The sequence below is a fragment of the Vulpes vulpes genome, chromosome 9, assembly GCF_048418805.1.
Source record: "Vulpes vulpes isolate BD-2025 chromosome 9, VulVul3, whole genome shotgun sequence".
Classification (NCBI taxonomy): Eukaryota; Metazoa; Chordata; class Mammalia; order Carnivora; family Canidae; genus Vulpes; species Vulpes vulpes.
The window spans coordinates 55,448,932-55,466,692 of NC_132788.1; the positions used below are offsets into that span (position 1 = coordinate 55,448,932).

Consider the following 17,761-nt stretch of genomic DNA (forward strand, 5'->3'; position numbering starts at 1 on the left):
ACAGCACTCATTTCTAGGGGAGAGAGCTTGTACCAAAGACTTGGTAAGGATAACTTCTGCCCTACAGGAAATTCCAGCTGGTGTCTCTGAGGTTTTCCTGCTTCATTCTTCCAGGAAAATCATTGTCTTAAGTTATTTTCGGATTTTTTACCCACTGGGGGTATTTTGAGACTCTGTATGGAAACCTATGCTTGAAACTATAGAAAGACATTCCACCAGAGAGAAAATAACACATCGGACAGTGCTTGCAGTGTTTACGAGCATGAACAGCTTCGATGCTGAGGTAGGCACTTTTCTGTTGTGCCCAGGTTTCTGTACTGTGATTGCTGTAGTAGGTGAGGGCTCAGTCCAGAAGGCTGGGGGGTAGGGGACCCAGCACTCTCTCTTCTGGCCTGAAGGTGGCTGAGGCCAGGGAGGGATCATGCTCGCCCTGTGGCCCAGTGGGGCCAGGTCCAAGGTGAGGTTTATTTGACCCCAAGCCTGTGGCCTCTTTTCCCCCCTGTTTTGGTCCTCTGGGGCCTGGTGTCACCGGAGGGCACGTTGCCTTCTCTTCCAGGATGATCCCCTTCCTGGCATCCACCTTCCCCACCCTCATCAGGTGCAAATGTGGGACATTGGAGCATTGGCTGAGGGGCTGTCAAACTTCTCAGCTCAGCTGACCCATCTTCAGTGCTTTTTTGATTCAGACAGGTAACAGTCAGAGAAGCTGAATGTTTATTCTGTTTCTTCCAACTTTCCTTTCTAGAGAAAATTCCCCCCACAGCTCTCACACTGGGGAGCTCTGGGCCAGTTTTGGCTCATGGATGTGTTTTGTTTGGGCCATATAGTTTAAACATTTTTTTAAATTGGTTGTCAACATTTAAGAATTGGCAGATTTCATGTAATAGTCCAGATTTTTGGCTTGTCTTGAAAAATCGGAAGATCTGGCAACTTCAGGCCACATTCCTGTCTGGCCACATGGGCTGGAGCTGAGGAGAAACTGCCCTGTCCAGCCAAGGCACTGGCATTTCCGTTCCCCTAGACTCACCCCCTGTCTTGCGCCTAGCCTGTGTCCCTCGGTTGGGGTGCCCACTGGGCCTTGCAGGCTTTCGATGTTTGGGAATACTGCCATTCACGGTCTCCATTCCAGGATGGGCCTTTGTCCAATGCTAGAATTTGTGAGAATGAGAACTCAGGTCCAAGAATACTGATAATTATCACTTCCATGCTTAAGCACCTGCTGTGTGCCGGGCTCTGGGTTATATGAGGTTTGCATTCATGATCTGTGAGCCCCACACTGCCCTATAAATAATATATGATTCCCATGTTGCAGATGAGGAAGACTGAGGCTCAGGGAGGTAAAGGCCCTTGGACAAGTCTCATCAGGCATGTAGATAGGGGAGACTGAAGTGGGATCCAGCATGTTCCCTTGCATAGCCTATGCATGTCTCCCGCTCGTACCTTCAGCCCTCATTTTCACTGTGAGCTGCACACCTGCAGGTGTTTCTCCTCACATTTCTCCAGAGGAAAGGAAGATGTGTGTACCCCAAAACCTAGGACCTGCCTGCTTCTAGAGACGGAAAGACTCCTGGTGAAACCTGCAGTTTCCCTTAGGATTCCTAAGGTGCTGTCATCAAGAGAAATCCTCTCAGGGGCACCTGGGTGGCTCATTTGGTTAAGCGTCTGCCTTTGGCTCTGATCTTGATCTGGAGGCCCTGGGACTGAGCCCTGCATTGGGCTCCCTGCTCAGCGGGGAGCCTGCTTATCCCTCTCTTCACTCATTCTCTCTCTCTCAAATAAATAAAGCCTTTAAAAAAGAGAGAGAGAGAGATCGATCCTCTTGGGTACCACTTTAGTGGGGGAGGCCTGGTGGAACAAAATGGCCTCTGATCAGCCTGACACGGGTTGGGCTCTGGTTCCACCATGACCTAGCCTGAGGAGATGAGCCATCTGGCTCGCACTGTCTCTGCACCACCCTGCTCCCTCGCCTCTTTCCTGTTCTCCCTCCCCTGCTCCATGTGCTCCTCCCTCATGCTTAGTGAGCACTTACTTCTTTATGTTCCTGAGCCTCAGGTTCCTCATATACAGTTTGCCTGGGACAAGGGCCAGCAAAGTTCAGACCCTCAATAACTGGTAGCCACTGTTAGGAACGGTGAGCCTCTTGCTCATTTCCACATTGGAAATCACATTGACAGAGCCCTAGGGCTGTGGAGTCTTAGTTGAAAATATTCACTTAAAAAGTAGCATCTTCCCCAAGGCACCTGATCAAAGCTCTGGGAAGACCTGGGATATCCTGAATTACACAGGCCCCCTTAATGCTGTGTCCTCTTCTTGTGAACCAGGTACCTTCTTTGTTCCAAGCACTGTGTGAAGTACATAACTTTCTAAAAGGTTAGCAGTGGTTTTATTTCCATTTCACAGATAAAGAAACAGACCCAGAGAGTTTGGGTGTTACGTGAAAGACACAGCAGCTGCTAAGTGGAGCAGAGGTTCAGACTTAAACCCAAGCTGACACTCCCCAAAGTTAGTGCTTTTTACCCTCTGCCCTGACAGCTGAGTGGACCCAGCGTGTCGAGAGACCATGTAACAAAGATTCAGAAGACTTGGTTGCTTATGAAGTCTGAATATTTATTCGGTACTACTGAGGGGAGCAGTTCCCTGGTTTAATTTTGAGATTTTGTGCCACCTTCCTGTCCCCACCCCTGGCTGATAGACCTGAGAGAGACAGGATGACCCACAGGGCAGGGTCTTTTTCCTAGGGGAGGTTTGTGCTGTGAAGTTCGCCTCGGCTGCTCTAGGATGGGTTTTCCTCATAATTTACATTCCCGTGTCCACCTCTTACTGTTTTGTCCAGAAGAAGTTCTTGCATCCATATTTGGTGATTTGTCTCTCTGTTTCCCTCCCCCCACCCCAAGGTGTCTGCCAAAATCCTGTATAATTCGTATCATCTCCCAGGCTGTTATAGTATAGGAGGGCAGAGGATAATTTCGTTATTTTTGAAAAAAGATTCTCAGCAAAAGTAAGAAGGGAGGGGGGAGTTTTCATACTCACCGCATGAAATAGACAATATTTCCTGAAACAGGAGATACGAACCTCAAAGAATTTAAAATAAAACATTCATTTTATTATTTTTTTAAAGAAGGAAAACGAGGGGGAAAAAGTAGAATAGTCAGTCTTTTTATCCTAAGTACAGATGAAATTGATTAAACCTTAAAGACTGGCCTCCGCACACCCGGTTTATTAATTGAAGAATTTCCTCTTACCCAGAATGGGAAGTTCACATTAAAATCGAGCTTGCCCCTGAGTGGCAGTGACACTTGAGAACTGAACATTTTCCACAATCCTATTTTCTCTTCGGTGCTAGAGGAAATCCTAAAATGGTTAAAAAGGGGGGGAGGGGGCTTACAGGGGAGAGAGAGCAGAAACCATACATTTTAAGGAAGCCTTCTTTCATTTCCTTGTAAAGCATGAAATCAAATTATAGCTCATGGCCCACAATTATTTTATTTCTACATTTTAAATTCCATTTTCTGCTCCTTTTCACTGCTCTAGAACAGGAGTTGTACTGTTGTGCAAAGTCAGCTAAAAAGATTACCCCAGATAGACTATGACACAGTAGCTTAAAGAAGCAAACAGGCAAAACTCTGTTAAGTGGGAAGTCGTGGCCCTGCAGAACCTGTGTGTCTGCCTCCATCCTGAAAGGGGATGGCAGAGGCCAGCACCCCCTTTGGCCCTTTGATCCGAAGGAGCATGGACACCTCTACCCTTGCTGGGATGCTTGACCCTGCCTTTGTTCCTTTCCCAAGGGGGGCAATATGAATGGTGTTTACCCCAGGGCCTTCTAAGGGTGGGCCACACGCCTGGTGATGGGGAGGTGGTATAAGGTGGTGGCTGGCCGGGGATTAATACTCCTGCTTGACAGGGTTGGAAGGTCATGCCTATTCCAGTTCTCATCCTGTTCCTCCCATTGTGTCCGAGACAGACTCGCTTTAGTGCTAAGATGTCTTGCTAGCTCTCGCTGATCCCTTTTCAGCAGTGAGGAGGCCTTAGGTTCAGAACTACAGCAGCCAGCATTATCTAATCAGCATTTAATAACATCGCACCACATTGCTTTGTGTTTTTGTTCTATTTATCTTTATACTTAACTTCTACTTATGGCAAGTTTCATGCATCTATTGTCATGTAAAGTTCTTTTAAATATAAATGCGTTTGAATTTTTAAAAATTGACTTAGCTCATATAAATAAATAACTGTAGAAGTAGTATCCATAAGCATGGGAGAGATCTGAGGCGGTGCATGGACAGGGAGCCCTGGTGTATTTCATACTCCCTCCCTGTGGGCTGGACACAACTGTTCTGAAGACCTCCAGCAGAGAGCCCTTTAACTGTGTAAAGATCCCTTCTATATCTTTACTAGTCCTCCCTGTCAGGAAGTTCTCGTATAGATCTACCTTAGTTTCTTCATGCTTCCGTTCAACATCACTTCCTTTATATTTCTCTCCAATGAGGAACATGTGGTCTCAACCTCCGAATTTGGCAGCTTTTGATTTTCTCTCCCCTCGGCCTTGTGGTGGGCGCACACCATGTGGTAGCATACTGCTCTGGGTTTGACTTCAGACCTCCAGTCTGCTGGCTGCTGTGTGACTGTAGGAGAGTCACTTCAGATCTCTCCAGGTCTCAGTTTCTCCATTTATAAAAGTGTGCATAATAATAAATTCCTCCTTCTTGGGCTATTGGGAAGACTGACTGAAATAGTGTGCATGGTGCATTCTTGGGCATTGAATGAATGTTCATTTTCTTTCTCCACTTCCCCAACTTCCTGACACTGTAGCCATTGTTTTATTTATTTTTTTCATTTTGAAATAATTTCAAACTTACAGAAGACTTGCAATAGTAGATAAAACTCCCATATACTCTTAACACTTTTTAATTATCCTCAGGACTGTCTCGGAATGCGTTGTCTGGTTTTGGTGCACCCGGGGGTGTGGGGGTTGCTCTCCAGCGAGCCTGACAATCCGACTTTGGGGGGAGGAGGACAGATTTGTGGTTCCCACATCGATCTTGCGGAAGGACAGAATGCCATTAATGGAAATCTTTATGACCCCTAAACAGACATAATGGGGTCTACCTCATCTCTCTTTTGCTCCCTCCCCTCAATGTTGCATTGTTACAACTTGTAGAATCAAGCCCAGGCTCTTTAGGAGTTTCCTAGCAGGAGAGATGCACGCCAAGGATGGTGTCTAAGATGCTTTTATGTGTGCATAGGTATGGCATTAAGAGACATTAAGCACTGCAAGAGAGTTATTCTGTCTTTGGGGTTCGTTAAATCCTCTGAGTCCATTAAGGAAAAGGTGTCTTTCTGTTTGGTGTCTGGAGCTCTGACACTTAACATTGTGAGCTCCGTATCTATGGCAGCAACTGTGTCTGGCTAGAATTTAATAGCGATGTTTTATTTTTCGAGTACTTGTTTTTGGTCTTTTTACTTAGCATAAAGTAAGTAATTTTTTTTAATTTTTAAAAACAAATTGATTTTGAATCAGTAATATATGAGTGTGGTTTGAAATTTAAAAGGTACAAAAGCATAGACGGTAAGAAGTAGATCCCCCTTGCACCCTGGTCCCTGCTTACCTGGTTTACTTCCCCAGAGACAAATGACTATGATCAGTTTCTTCTAAAAATTCCAAGGACAGTGATTTTAGGCATATACTTTCTCATGCACAACCTGTAGAAATGGCAGTATGTTGTGCATGCTTTGTTGGCAAGACTTCCACTCAGAGAACAGAGCTACTCTGTACTTTTTAGTAGCCGTGTAATATTCTGTGATGTGGCTATACTACAGTGTAGGTAATGGCTTTCCTCTTAATGGGCAGCTCGGCTGGCCCCATGTTTTGGTGGCTGCAAACATGTCGCAACAATGGCCTTGTATATGTTTCATTTGCATGTAGGGTCACAGGGTATTGTGCATTCGCACTTTTGATGGCTGTTGCCAGGATGGCCTCCAAAGAGGTTTTGTCAGCACATGTCCCAGATGGATAGGATTATCTGTCTCTCCACACCCTTAGTGGCAAGGTGTCGTCAGTGTTTGGAGGGATGACGTGGCCCTGCAGTGGCAGAGCCTGACTTTGAATTTTGGCTGTTTCTTCCCAGTCCTGTGACCTGATCTCATCTCTAAATGGGGATAACGATGCAAGGTTGTGTGGAGGGCTCTAGGAGTCAGTGTGTGCACTCAGCAGCACCTGGCAGCACCAGGGCTTCCTACTCATCTGGCCTTTTGATTGTGGTGTTATTTTGTCAACCCACCAGGTGAAAACTAGGGTCTTAGCGGCATTTTAATTTGCATTTTTCCTGTTATTATGAGGTAGGGCATCTTACTACATGTCTGAGCTCTTTGTATTTCTTTTCTGTGCTCTTGCTGCTTGTCTGACATCCCTCCGACCACTCCACTCTCCTTGCTGGTCCTCCGACACCTGGACACCCTGACACACCACAGGGTCTTTGGCCCCGCCCCTCCCTCTGCCTGGAGTAGCTCCTCTCCTGGTTAACTGCCAGTCCCACTCCTGAGTCCTGGCTCAAATATCCCCTTCTCAGTGAGGCTCATCCTGACAGCCTGAATTAAAGTTGTAACCCTCCTGCCTCCTGTACATTCCTAAGCTTTCTTTTTCCCCAGAGACTTACCGTCTGCCCCTTTCTGTGAAACTAATGTATCATATGTGCTGGTGGCATCTAGCCTTACTTCACTGGCTGGTCAGTCCCTCTTGTAAAGGGTAGGGACCGTCATCTGTCCTCATCTCTGCTGTGCCAAGCACCAGTCTAAGATCTGGCAAGGAGGAGGTGCTTAGTGAATATGCTTAGTGTGAGCTATCTGTAGAGATTGTTGCCCTTTTTGGTTGGATCATTGCCCTTTTTATCAGCAGTTTGAAGAAGCTTTTTAACTATTAAGGAGAGTAGTCCTTTGTGGGTAGTGTGTCTAGTCATGTTGGCCTTTATCGTATTTTTGTCCATGTAGAAATGTTTGACTTTTATGTTTTTGAATTTGTCGATCTTTTATTTTTATTATTTTCTTTTTCTTTTATATGTTTTGGGGTTTTGTGTCTTACCTAGGTAGGGTTCTTTTGTTTTGTTTTACTTTTAAGATTATAAACAATTCTTTCACGTGTTTTCTTCCGACTTTTATGGTTTTATATTTTTTATGTTTAAAGCTTTGTCCTTGGGAATTTATTTTGATGTAATGTGGGAGGTAGAGCCTCTAGACCCTGCCCGCTGTCCCCAGGTCTCCCGTTGACACAGGTGCGCAGGGAGGCTCGGCAAAGGAAGGCACCTCACCCAGGATCTCACAGCCAGGGCGTCTCATTCCGCACCACCACCTTCTCTCAGCTCTGCGGGTGTTTTACCATGAGTTGCCAGTGTTTATTGTTTTTTGGCTTTTCTTCGTTTTGGCGGGAGCCCAGCACCACTATTTGTCTGCTGTCTTGTCCGCAGCTGTGTATTTGTTTCCTAAGTCTCTTACATGGACTCTCTTTGTTGTTTTCCCTGTTCTTCCACTGCTAACATCGCTCCTGTTGTTCTCCTCCCCATCTCTTTAGGTGCTGATGAATGCCTCCTCTTCCTGCCTCCTGGAGGCCGGTGCCTCTGGTTTGGGATGTATCCTCTAGGACTAGGAGGCTGGCAGTTTGCCTTTGCACCCTGTCTGCACACCCTCCTCCTCCCCCCCTCAGGGCCTTTCCTGTCTGCTCTTCAGGATGCCAGAGGGCTCCCAGGAGACTCCACCATGGCCAAGAGGCAACTAGTAATAGAAAAGAAAGAAATTTTGGAGTTAGTTAGCCCTGGGTTCTAGCCCTACCTCTCCTGTTTACTGCTGTGTGACGAGACCTCAGATTTCTCTTTATTAAAATAGGAGTCTCCTCACAGGATGTAGTAAGGGCAGAGCTAACACATATCAAGCAGGAGTCATGAGCCCATCTGCCTGTTAGGAGCCTCACTGATGGCATCAGTGCCAGAGCATGAAGCCGTAGGGAGTTGTGGGCAGAAGGAGGGTTGTGAATGCGTTGTGGGATCTTGATGACTTACTGAACCTGCCTGCCCAGGTTCTCCGGCTCAGGTGTCTACCTGCTGGTCTGGTGGAATTCGGCAGGACGTTTGTGGAGGAACCTACCTTTGCAGTCTGAGTTAGAACAATGAGGACTTCCTGCCCATTGGTGGCCATGGTGCTCTGGGCTATGGGCTGGCACTCACTAGTGCCTCCTAGGAGGGGCTTCGAAGACACTGCTGGATTGGGGGAGGTATTGTTAGTATTTGTTCCATCTTGCCATTAATACTCTCCCTTCTTCTTGGCCTGGGTGCCTTTGTGGGAAGAGATGGCCCGTTTTGAGCTTTTACTGTGCTGGGCATCCTGACACAAGTATGACATGATAGTAGCTTATGTTTATTGAGCTCTTAGCATGTGCCATGTGCTGTGCTAGTGGCTCCTGCCCCTTAAAGGTATAGTCTCTGGGTCAGCATGCTACAGGGGAGGGATCCCAGATTCCCAGAGGTCAGGAGGTTCACTTGCCTGAGGCTGTGCAGCTGGCAGGGGTGAAGCTGCGCCTGGACTTGGGGGCTTGCCCCTACGACTCCCTGCCTCCTACTCGGCCCTCCAGGTTGGCCTTCCAAGCTGCTGCTGCTTTCTTCCCACTAAAGGGCAGTACCCCCTCTAAAGATTCCTTTGCTCACATGCCCCATGTGCAAGTATGCCATCCTTCTGGGCTGTCTCCTGTGTCCGTGTCTGAGATTTTCCATCAGGTCAGGAAAAATCAAAGTAGAGTTATTGTCCTGTTTTCCAGATGAGGAACTAGAGCTCAGAAACGATAAATAGTGTGAAGAAACTTCCTTTGTCTGAAGGTGTTCATGAAAACAATTATCTCGTAGGAACGAGGGTCATGGGCCCTGGAGTCTCCTCCGGGGACTGAGACCTCCTTTGGCTTTCTGGTCCCCCACTGGAGGGTCTGGACTGCTCCAGCCTGTTGGAATCCTGGCATATCTTGCAGTGTGTGAAGTGACCCTGGTGGTTGTGATGCAGCATGGGACGTTGTGAAGGTGACTCAAGGGAGGGAGGCAGGTACTGAAGGAACAGGCAGGGTGGGTGAAGAAAGGAGCTGGCGGACAGTGTGTGCCAGTCAGACATGCCGCCCATGCCTGGGCCCACATTCACCATGGGGGCCCCCGTGCCTGACTATTCTGTGAGCTCTTCCTTCTCCACACTTGGTCAGTTACCTCCCTCCTTTGTCCACCTGTGTTTGCCCCGGGGGTGTCCTGGATAGGTGGGAGCAGTCTGACTCTGAGTGTAGGGCTGGGCTGAGCACTGGCAGCTCAAAATGCAGCTCCACTTACGGAGGGCCCAGCGGGCCTTTGGGCAGCCTCTTGAAGTGAGCATCTTTGTTTAGATTCTGATTTACAGATGAGGAAGTGGAGGCCCCTGCTGGGGCAGTGGTTTGAATGCCTGGTTGGGTGCCTCCAAGCCCTGCTCTTGCGTCTTGGCTCCCCTCCTGCACATTGACCTTTGCTAAGCCCCTTCCAGACTGTGATTCTGGGTTGAGGAGGGCAGGACAGGTATCCCTGGTACACAGTTATACACTCTCCTGTGCCAGTAGGAAGCTGAGAGGGAAACTAGACTTTGGGGGAAAGTATGCAAAGGAAGGAAAGCTAAAATGCACAAAATGGACACACACCTGAGTGGACTCTCTGTAAGGGGTCTGAATGGCCCCGATGTGGTGGAAGTCTTGACACCTCCTGGCAGAGAGTCAGGGCCAGGATAGGTGAGCCCATGTTGGTGTCCAACCAACCCCTAGCTAGATAGCTTGGGGCAAGTTATTTAACCCGCCTGAGCTCAGTTTTCTTGCCCCTAAAATGGGAAAACAAGGAATATGTTGAATAAGTTAATACAAACAATAGCAATAATAATGACATCTTGGGATTGCGGAGCTGCAGCCCCTCCTCCCACCCTGGGCTCTGAGGGGGACTTCTGACACCTGCTGTGCTGTCCTGCAGCCTCCACAGGGGCATGTGTGTGCATCCCCACCCACATACAGGGCAAGTGCTTCACTCTGGATGCAGGATTGCTCAGGGACACAGGATGCTGTGGTAGAAAGAAGTCAGTGGGACCAAATTCACTTTGCTCCAACTGAGACTTGTTCACTTCACCTCTCTGACCTTTGGTTTTCTCGTGGCAAAGTTGAGGTGCAATTAAGATGAGAAGCAAATACTATGTGCATGCCACAGTAGGAGTTGTAGATGGAGAAACAGTCAGAGCCCCCCAGGTATCAAGGATTTCTTACTGCCGAGGTGCTGTTCTGAGCCCTCCCCATGGGCTGACTCCTTTAGTCTTGGCTGCAGTCTGCTGACTGGGCTCGTCCTTGCCCTCAGGCACATGAGACGCTGAGGCACATGGAGGTCTGAGGCATTTGGCACATGGGTCATATTAATAACAGGATAGAAATGGCCAGTACAGTGTTATATATTTTTTAAAGATTTTATTTATTTATTCATGAGAGACACACAGAGAGGCAGAAACATAGGCAGAGAGAGAAGCAGGCTCCCTGCAGGGAGCCCTACTACATGGGACTCAGTCCTGGGACCCTAGGATCATGCCCTAGGCCGAAGGCAGGTGCTCAACTGCTGAGCCACCCAGGGGTCCCCAGTTTTATATTGTGGATGACAATGTATTTAAATTGTTTATTGAATATTTAATAAGTCACCAGTTAAAAATACATTAAATTTTTTTTAACTTGGTAGTATTTTTTCCTTTTTAGGGTGCTCATAGCTTTTGATTAAAAAATTGAATTTTGATTAAAGATCTGATTTTGAGGTTGCTAAAATGTTTAAAATTTTATGTTCAGTTTCTCCAGCTGAAACATTTTTTTTTCCTAAACACACATTTTTGTTCTTCAGTCCCAGAAGGAAAATTACATCTGACAGATAACTTACACTTTGTTAAATGCTGACCTTTGTAAGTTTTTCTTTATTTTTATTTTTGAAGTGATTAAGATATATAATATACAGAATTGGAAATTGTAACTTTTTAAAGTACTGAGAAACTTTAACCCTGTTATAATTATTCTGCAAACTTTTAAAGGGATCTATAGTCAGAACGAGTAGATGAGAGGCTCTGATATACTGAAAAATATAGAGGGTCATTTGTAAGCTCCAACTTCCTGACTGGTGTTTCCCGCCCACTCGCTTGCTGTGCCCCTCTCGTCTCAGAATGGTTTCCTACTCTGGGTTCGTGGGAATTGGGAAGGACACTGTTTGATTCATTTTGTGGAAATACTGGGGATTTTGAAAAAGACAAGACGGGCTAGTTATGTCACTTCCTGTCGTCTGATCAAAAGTTTGATGAAGAAATGAGAGTAACTGAGAGCTGCTGCTGCGCTGTGGGTTCTCAGTGGGGCCTGTCAAGTCGCTGTGACCTCTACTCTCCTTAGAAGTGCCTGTTGTTGGCTGCACTACAGCTGGGCTGCTCCAGAGCCTGGCCTCTTGGAGCAGAGCTGTGTGCTCCTCACAACAAAAGGGACTTATAGCTGCTGGAGTAAGACTATAGAGGAAATCCTGACTGGCCCCAGTGTTTGGATCCCATCTGCACTTGTCTTCCTGGGTCTGTTCGGCCAAGTTTCATTTCTATCCCCAGGATCCCAACAGGCATCATAAGTGAGATGTGCTAAATGCATGGAATGAATATGGGAGTCCTTCCCCTCTAGCCACCAGGCCCAGACAAGACATTTCTGGGTAGTTTTACATACCAATAGGGAATTGAATCTCTGAAAAGGAACGGAATCAGGAGGGGGGGACCTGTCATTTGCTCAGTTCATTCCAACAAAGATTGCCCAAGCTGTGCCTGAGCTGGGTCCTGTGCTGGGTGCTATGAATCCAGATATTCAGCCCAGGCTGTGGTCTGTAAGCTCTGAGCTTTGGGGTGGGCAGGGACCAAGGGCCAGGGGTGAGTGAAGTCTGAGTACAGGGGCAGGAGCAAGAGCAGAGCAGGGAAGGGTAAGAATAATCATGGGATGTGCCTTGATTCTTAGTGTAAAGCAAGAAGTGGGTGAGGACTGTGGGACAGGAGGCCGGGGTGGGACTGGGTGCCCCTGGCAAAAGGACAGGCCCTGTGGCACATAGGTGAGAACAGGCGCCAGGGTTCCCTCTCTAGCACCCTATTTACCAAGTGACAAGGGCAGCCACCGAACTTCTCATCCGTACAGTGGGGTTGGTGATCGTTCAGGTTAGGTAAGGGATAATGTTTAGATTCTAGAAGGACCCCAGGCAGTTGGAATTATTCTTGAAAAGTCCTTAAGTCATCCGTGGGATAGAGTAGGCTTGGGTTTGTGGGCACAGCCCACTAGAGTTGAGGGTCACCTAGTTGGGTGCTGGGACCATTTTGTGTGAAGGTGGCTTTCCAGTCTTCTCAGAGAATGGCTCACAGGCTGGGAACCCAGCACACGCCTCCTCCCACTCACCTTTAGGCTTTGTCCCATCCTGCCTCAACACCTGGCCACACTGTATCCCTGGGACTGGTGGCAGGTTTGCTTGTGATGGGAGGATGTGGGGAGAGGTCACATCTTCTGGAGTGGGATAGGCTCAGACTCTGTGTGTGTGCATTCTTGGGTGCATGCATATGCCCCTCGGGCAGGGCGGGGAGCACTGAGAAGGGCTCTGTGCAGGGGAGTGTGGCTGGATTGCAAGTTAGAAGGAGGGCCCAAAGCCACACCACGGAGTTCCCTTTCAGTCAGAGGACAGCAAGGGTTCTTAGCAGGAGAACAACACTGTCAGATCAGTGTTTTATTTCTTTTTCTATTTATGTATTTAACATAATTTTATTTAGTGAATAGTACACACCCCTGTTTAAAATGAAAAGGTAGGAAGAGGGGTACCTGAGTGGCTTAGTTGGTTAAGTGTCTGGCTCTTATTTCAGTTCAGATCATGATCTCAGGGTCTGGAGATTGAGCCCCATGTCAGGCTGTGGGCTTAGTGGGGAGTCTGCTTGAGATTCTCCTTCTGCCCCTCCCTACTCATGTGCATGAGTATTCTCTCTCAAGTAAATAAATACATCTTAAAAAAAAAAAAAAAGGTATAGAACATGCAGTTAGGTTTCCTTCTTACTCCATCTCGTATCTGTCACCTAGCTCCTTTCCCAACAGACAACCAAAAGTTGTTTCTTTTGCACTCCTTCAGACATGTTTTATGGGTATGGAAGCAAACACTCATATACAGCACACATACACACACACCTTTTCCTCCTTTTTAACACATATTACGTTGCTCTGCCCTTTGTTCCTCTCATTGTCTCCACCTTGGAGACTATTCATAGTAGTATATAAAGAGCTTCTTTGTTCTTTTTCATGGCTGGATAGTATTCTTTGTGGATATAGCATTATTTATTTTTAACATGTTCCCTACTGATGGACACTTACATGGTTTCCAGCTGTACCCTACAACAAACATGCACATGTATGTGGGCTTGGCTCAGCCAAAGATGATGTGAATTCCGATAGCTGATTGTAAATTGGCTTTCATAGAGGTTGTACTCATTTAACCTGGCTCAGTGTATGAATCAGTCCTATAGTTGTAGAAAGTTCCTTTCTGGGAGGCTGTTTGGATTTCAGAAGGACAAGTCCTAGGGGAAGGCTAAGCCCTTTCCCATTAGGGAGTGGCTCTCGTGGGCTTGACATGCTTCATGGGGTTTGGGGCCACAACAGAGATGGATGCCAGGGGTGAGTTGGTGATTTGGTAGATATGAGATAGAGTCTTATCAGATGAAGTTTTTAGGCCTCCGTTGTTTAAAAAGTGTAGATGATAGAACCAGCATATCCCTACCTGCCTTATGGCTGTAGTAGAGGCCTAGGCCTGATAAGATGAGGGAGATGCCAGTGCTGGCTGTCGTGAGCACCAGCCAGCCCTCCATTCCTACCCCCAGGCCCCTTTGACCACACCACCACCACTGAGATAGGGTGAAGTAGAAGAAGGGGCTGGGGAGGGCAGAGCAAAGGGGCAGGGAGGATGGCTGGGACACTTTGAGGTCTCCCTAGAGTCAGAGGCACCTACTGTTTTTCCTAGGGAAGGCTAGAGGGAGCTGTGCAGGTCAGGAGTGACCAGGGAAGATGCTTCAGCAGTGGAGCCAGGCTCCTTGGTATCTGGTGGCCTTTGGTGCCAATTGGTCTAGAGCAAGTAGCCCCGTGACTCTGAGTCCCACCCTCATCTGAAACATTGGCTGTGAAGATGAAGTGATTGACTAGCACACATGGTAGATGTGCCAACAGAAAAGACTGTCCTCCTTGCCTTCCCTCCCTTCCTAGGAGTGAGCTTGGGTCATGAGTCACCCATGGAACAGTTTTCCTTGGTTTCACCATGATGATAAATTGCTCCTGAAAATCCCTCCTGGGGCAAAGGGGAAAATAATCTACATATTCCTATATCCCCAAAATAACACCTTTTGTTGTTGTTGTTTTGCAAAACTACTTCAAATCCTGTTAAAAAGGACACATTTCCTTCATTGGCTAACATTGGTTTTCCTAACATGGATCAGGGCAGTTTCCTTTCATTGACTCCTTTGTAATTCGTCCCTCTGCTGTTGTTCAGCCCAGGTGTGGCTATGTATTTAGGGCATACTCACAACTCGGCATGCATACATATGTCTGGAATGCACACATGCACAGCACACATATATATACACATGCACACACACATACTTACATGTGGTATTCAGCATTGAGGTAGCTGAGCCTTGGATTGCTCCTACCCTCTCTGAAAGAGCAGGAGCCTCCCATTCAGAATGGAAAGGATAAAAGAAGTGAATAGATACAATGCAGTCATGGGTGGGAGGATCATGACTAAACCCATCTACTGTGAGGAGAAGACCCAGGAGCCACAGAGGAGATAACCTCCATGCCTCCCCATTAGTTTTCCAGTCTTTTAGTCAGCTGTCTTGGCAAGGCCAAATCTCTAGGCATTTGCCAAGTCTAAAACTAAGCTTTTTACTGCTTGGATGTTTTTTCCTAGGTAGGATGGAATGAAAATGAGAGATTAGAAGCAGTAAAATGGTGTGGGTTTTGGGGTCCCTCAGCCCTGCTGCATGCTGGCTGTGGGGTCCTGGGTGAGCTCTAAGTATTTCATGGGCCTCAGTTTCCTCCTCTCCAGTTGAGGTAACATGCCCATTCCTCATGGTGGTCATAAGGACTCAATGAAATCACATGTTTAGAGTCCGTCCCCCATGGCTGGGGCTAGGAGGCATATGGTGGTCATTCATTTCCCACCCCACCCACTTCTATCTTAATGCTGTAATTTGGCTGGTTTTGCTTAACCTCAGACATCAGTCCACTTTCTGCAGTCTTCTCCCCCATTTCGTTTTCTAACCTTGTCTTCGCTCTTTCTTTGCAGGGGCCCAGATCATTGATCTGATGATGTTGGTCATCGATGTGACCAAAGGGATGCAGACCCAGTCAGCCGAGTGCCTTGTAATTGGGCAGATCGCCTGCCAGAAGCTGGTCGTGGTGCTGAACAAAATAGACCTCTTAGCTGAAGGAAAGAGACAGGCAGTGATTGATAAGATGACCAAGAAAATGCAGAAGACCCTGGAGAACACCAAGTAGGTTTGCTATTGAGAGGAGTGTCCACTTGTATAAGCTTCATTTCATTAACACAGATTGGGCAGGCAGGTGTCAGCCATAGGTCCGAGTAAGTGGGATCTTGCCTGGTACTTGCTCACGTCAGGGGTAAAGGCTAAGATGCTGTTGCAAGTGAACAAAAAAATACAGAAGCATAAGGAAACTAGAAGTTGATTTTCTAGGTAGTTTCCTAATGTGAACAGTTGAGGAGTTCTGCTCTGCACAGCATCCGGAAACTCAGGCTTCCTCCATCTTGCTGCCCTTCCACTATAGGGTGTGTCCTTGTCTATGTAGTCACTACTGTGTTCACAGGAGGGTCTGGTGTGTCAGGAATGCCTGGACCTGGAAGGGCCACACACCCTTCCCACAGGGTCTGTGAGGGAGGGAGGACTCCGTCCTGCCTGCTCATGTCACTCATGCCTTGGTGTTGGAGAGGCCAGGAGATGGAACTCTTCACCATTCCGCTTAGCTGCAACTCAGTTACTGAAAGGTGGAAACTGATTTTGGTGGATGACTGGATGTTTCTGTCACAGAGGCTTGTAAAATTGGTTGGATGGGTGGGCAGACTTTGCTGTTGGGAGGGGAGACTGGGAAAGACGAGATCACCAAGGATCTCCGTAGTATTTCACACCAACGAATTTATGACTTCGTCTCGCAAAAAGTAGGGAGTCCTTAAAGAGTCGGTGCAAGGAAGTGGCTGAAAGGTTCCCCCATCCCGAGTGGCTGGAGGCAGATGGAAGCATGGCTCGGTGACGGTGATGGGACTCAGGGGGAGCAGAGGACAGACAGGGAGTGGCAGTGTGGTGGTGTTCCCAGGGAGAGAAGTGTGGTCTGCATTAAGGCTGTGGAGGGAGAGGGGGCAGACATGGGGAGATCTTTAACAGGAGAAGCAACAGGACTGTCAAGTGATTGACTCTGCTTACTGTCCGTGAGGACAGGTCCATGGGGGCAGAACGGTGGCAGCACTGCTGGGCAGCTTGGGGCAGGAGGGGTGTGGGGACTGTGGGGCAGCAAGCCACCCGCTTGCTCAGGCAGTCACAGGAGTGATGAACTCTGATGTGGTCAAGAAAATGAGAAAATGTCCTTGTTGAGCACAGAGTGTTGGCAAACCTCATTGTTTTATCAATTCCTCTCTTCCTCCCCGGGCCAGCGCCTTTTGATCAATACTAAATAGCGGTCACTGGGAGACAGCGATGCTTCCTCTTTGCTATGCAGCCCGAGACAATATCCTGCTCCTGCCACCTCTCCTTCTCCTGCTTGTGGAGGGCAAGCAAGTAGAAGAGTGTTTTTGTTTCCCCGTCATAAAGATTGATATGCCTTCCCATTTATGATTTTTTTTTTTTCCAGATCCAACACCTGCAGCTCTCCCTCAGAATTCTCAAGTTGGTTAAATTAAAGCTCCAGGCCTGTGAATGGGCCAAATATGTCATAAAAGATTTCCTAGCGCTGCCTTTTGTTAGCAAAATTCATCAATCTGATAAAATCGACACATTTAGATAAGTGTTGCATAAGAATTCAGACTTTGTTATTCCCAACGGAAGTGGATATGAGACTGTAAAAAGGAAGATAAAAAATTATATCTTCTTTTTAGTGAGTTATTTGATCTCCCTGCCGTTTTATTTACTTGTCAGAAAGGGGAGAACAGGTCCTTTGGACTCCTGCATAAAAACCCAATACAATGTCAGTATCATCTGCTCTATAAACAGGACCTTCTGGGAAGGGCTTGGGATACTATTAAGGGCAAATTAATATGAACTGTTTCGATTGGTTAAATTTAAGACAAATTCTCACTTGCATTTTTAATTGCTATTCCTATTTTAATTTATTGCTTGGAGGTCAAATTATGGACTTTATCACACATCCAGGGGAGCTTGTCTCCTTGAACTCTCTTCTGTCCTTGCTCAGTGCCCTCTGGGTTGGTATCCCATACAGGAGGATGGCCCCTGATGGGCTGTAGCGGCAGGTCAGCCCCCCTACCCCAGACCAAGTTGAGGAGAATGTTAGCTTTCACCCCTGCGACAGAGAACTTCAGTTATTTTAAGGGACTATTTCCTTTCTTTATGGTCCCCTGTGAAGTAAATCCTTTGTAAATGCTGATCCAGCTGTGAAGAAACTTGCTACCTAAACTTGAAGCCTGTTAAGAACAAAACTTATTTT

General features: G+C 47.2%; 1 protein-coding gene across 3 annotated transcripts in view; it reads left to right on the plus strand.

Annotated features, from left to right (window-relative positions):
• Positions 1-17,761, plus strand: part of EEFSEC (eukaryotic elongation factor, selenocysteine-tRNA specific) — a 247,598-nt gene that overhangs the window by 75,275 nt on the left and 154,562 nt on the right. For all 3 annotated transcript variants that reach the window (XM_072720150.1, XM_072720149.1, XM_072720148.1), the window contains exon 2: positions 15,378-15,585. In XM_072720150.1, coding sequence (XP_072576251.1) covers positions 15,378-15,585 — 208 coding nt within the window. The remainder of the gene's footprint in view (positions 1-15,377; positions 15,586-17,761) is intronic.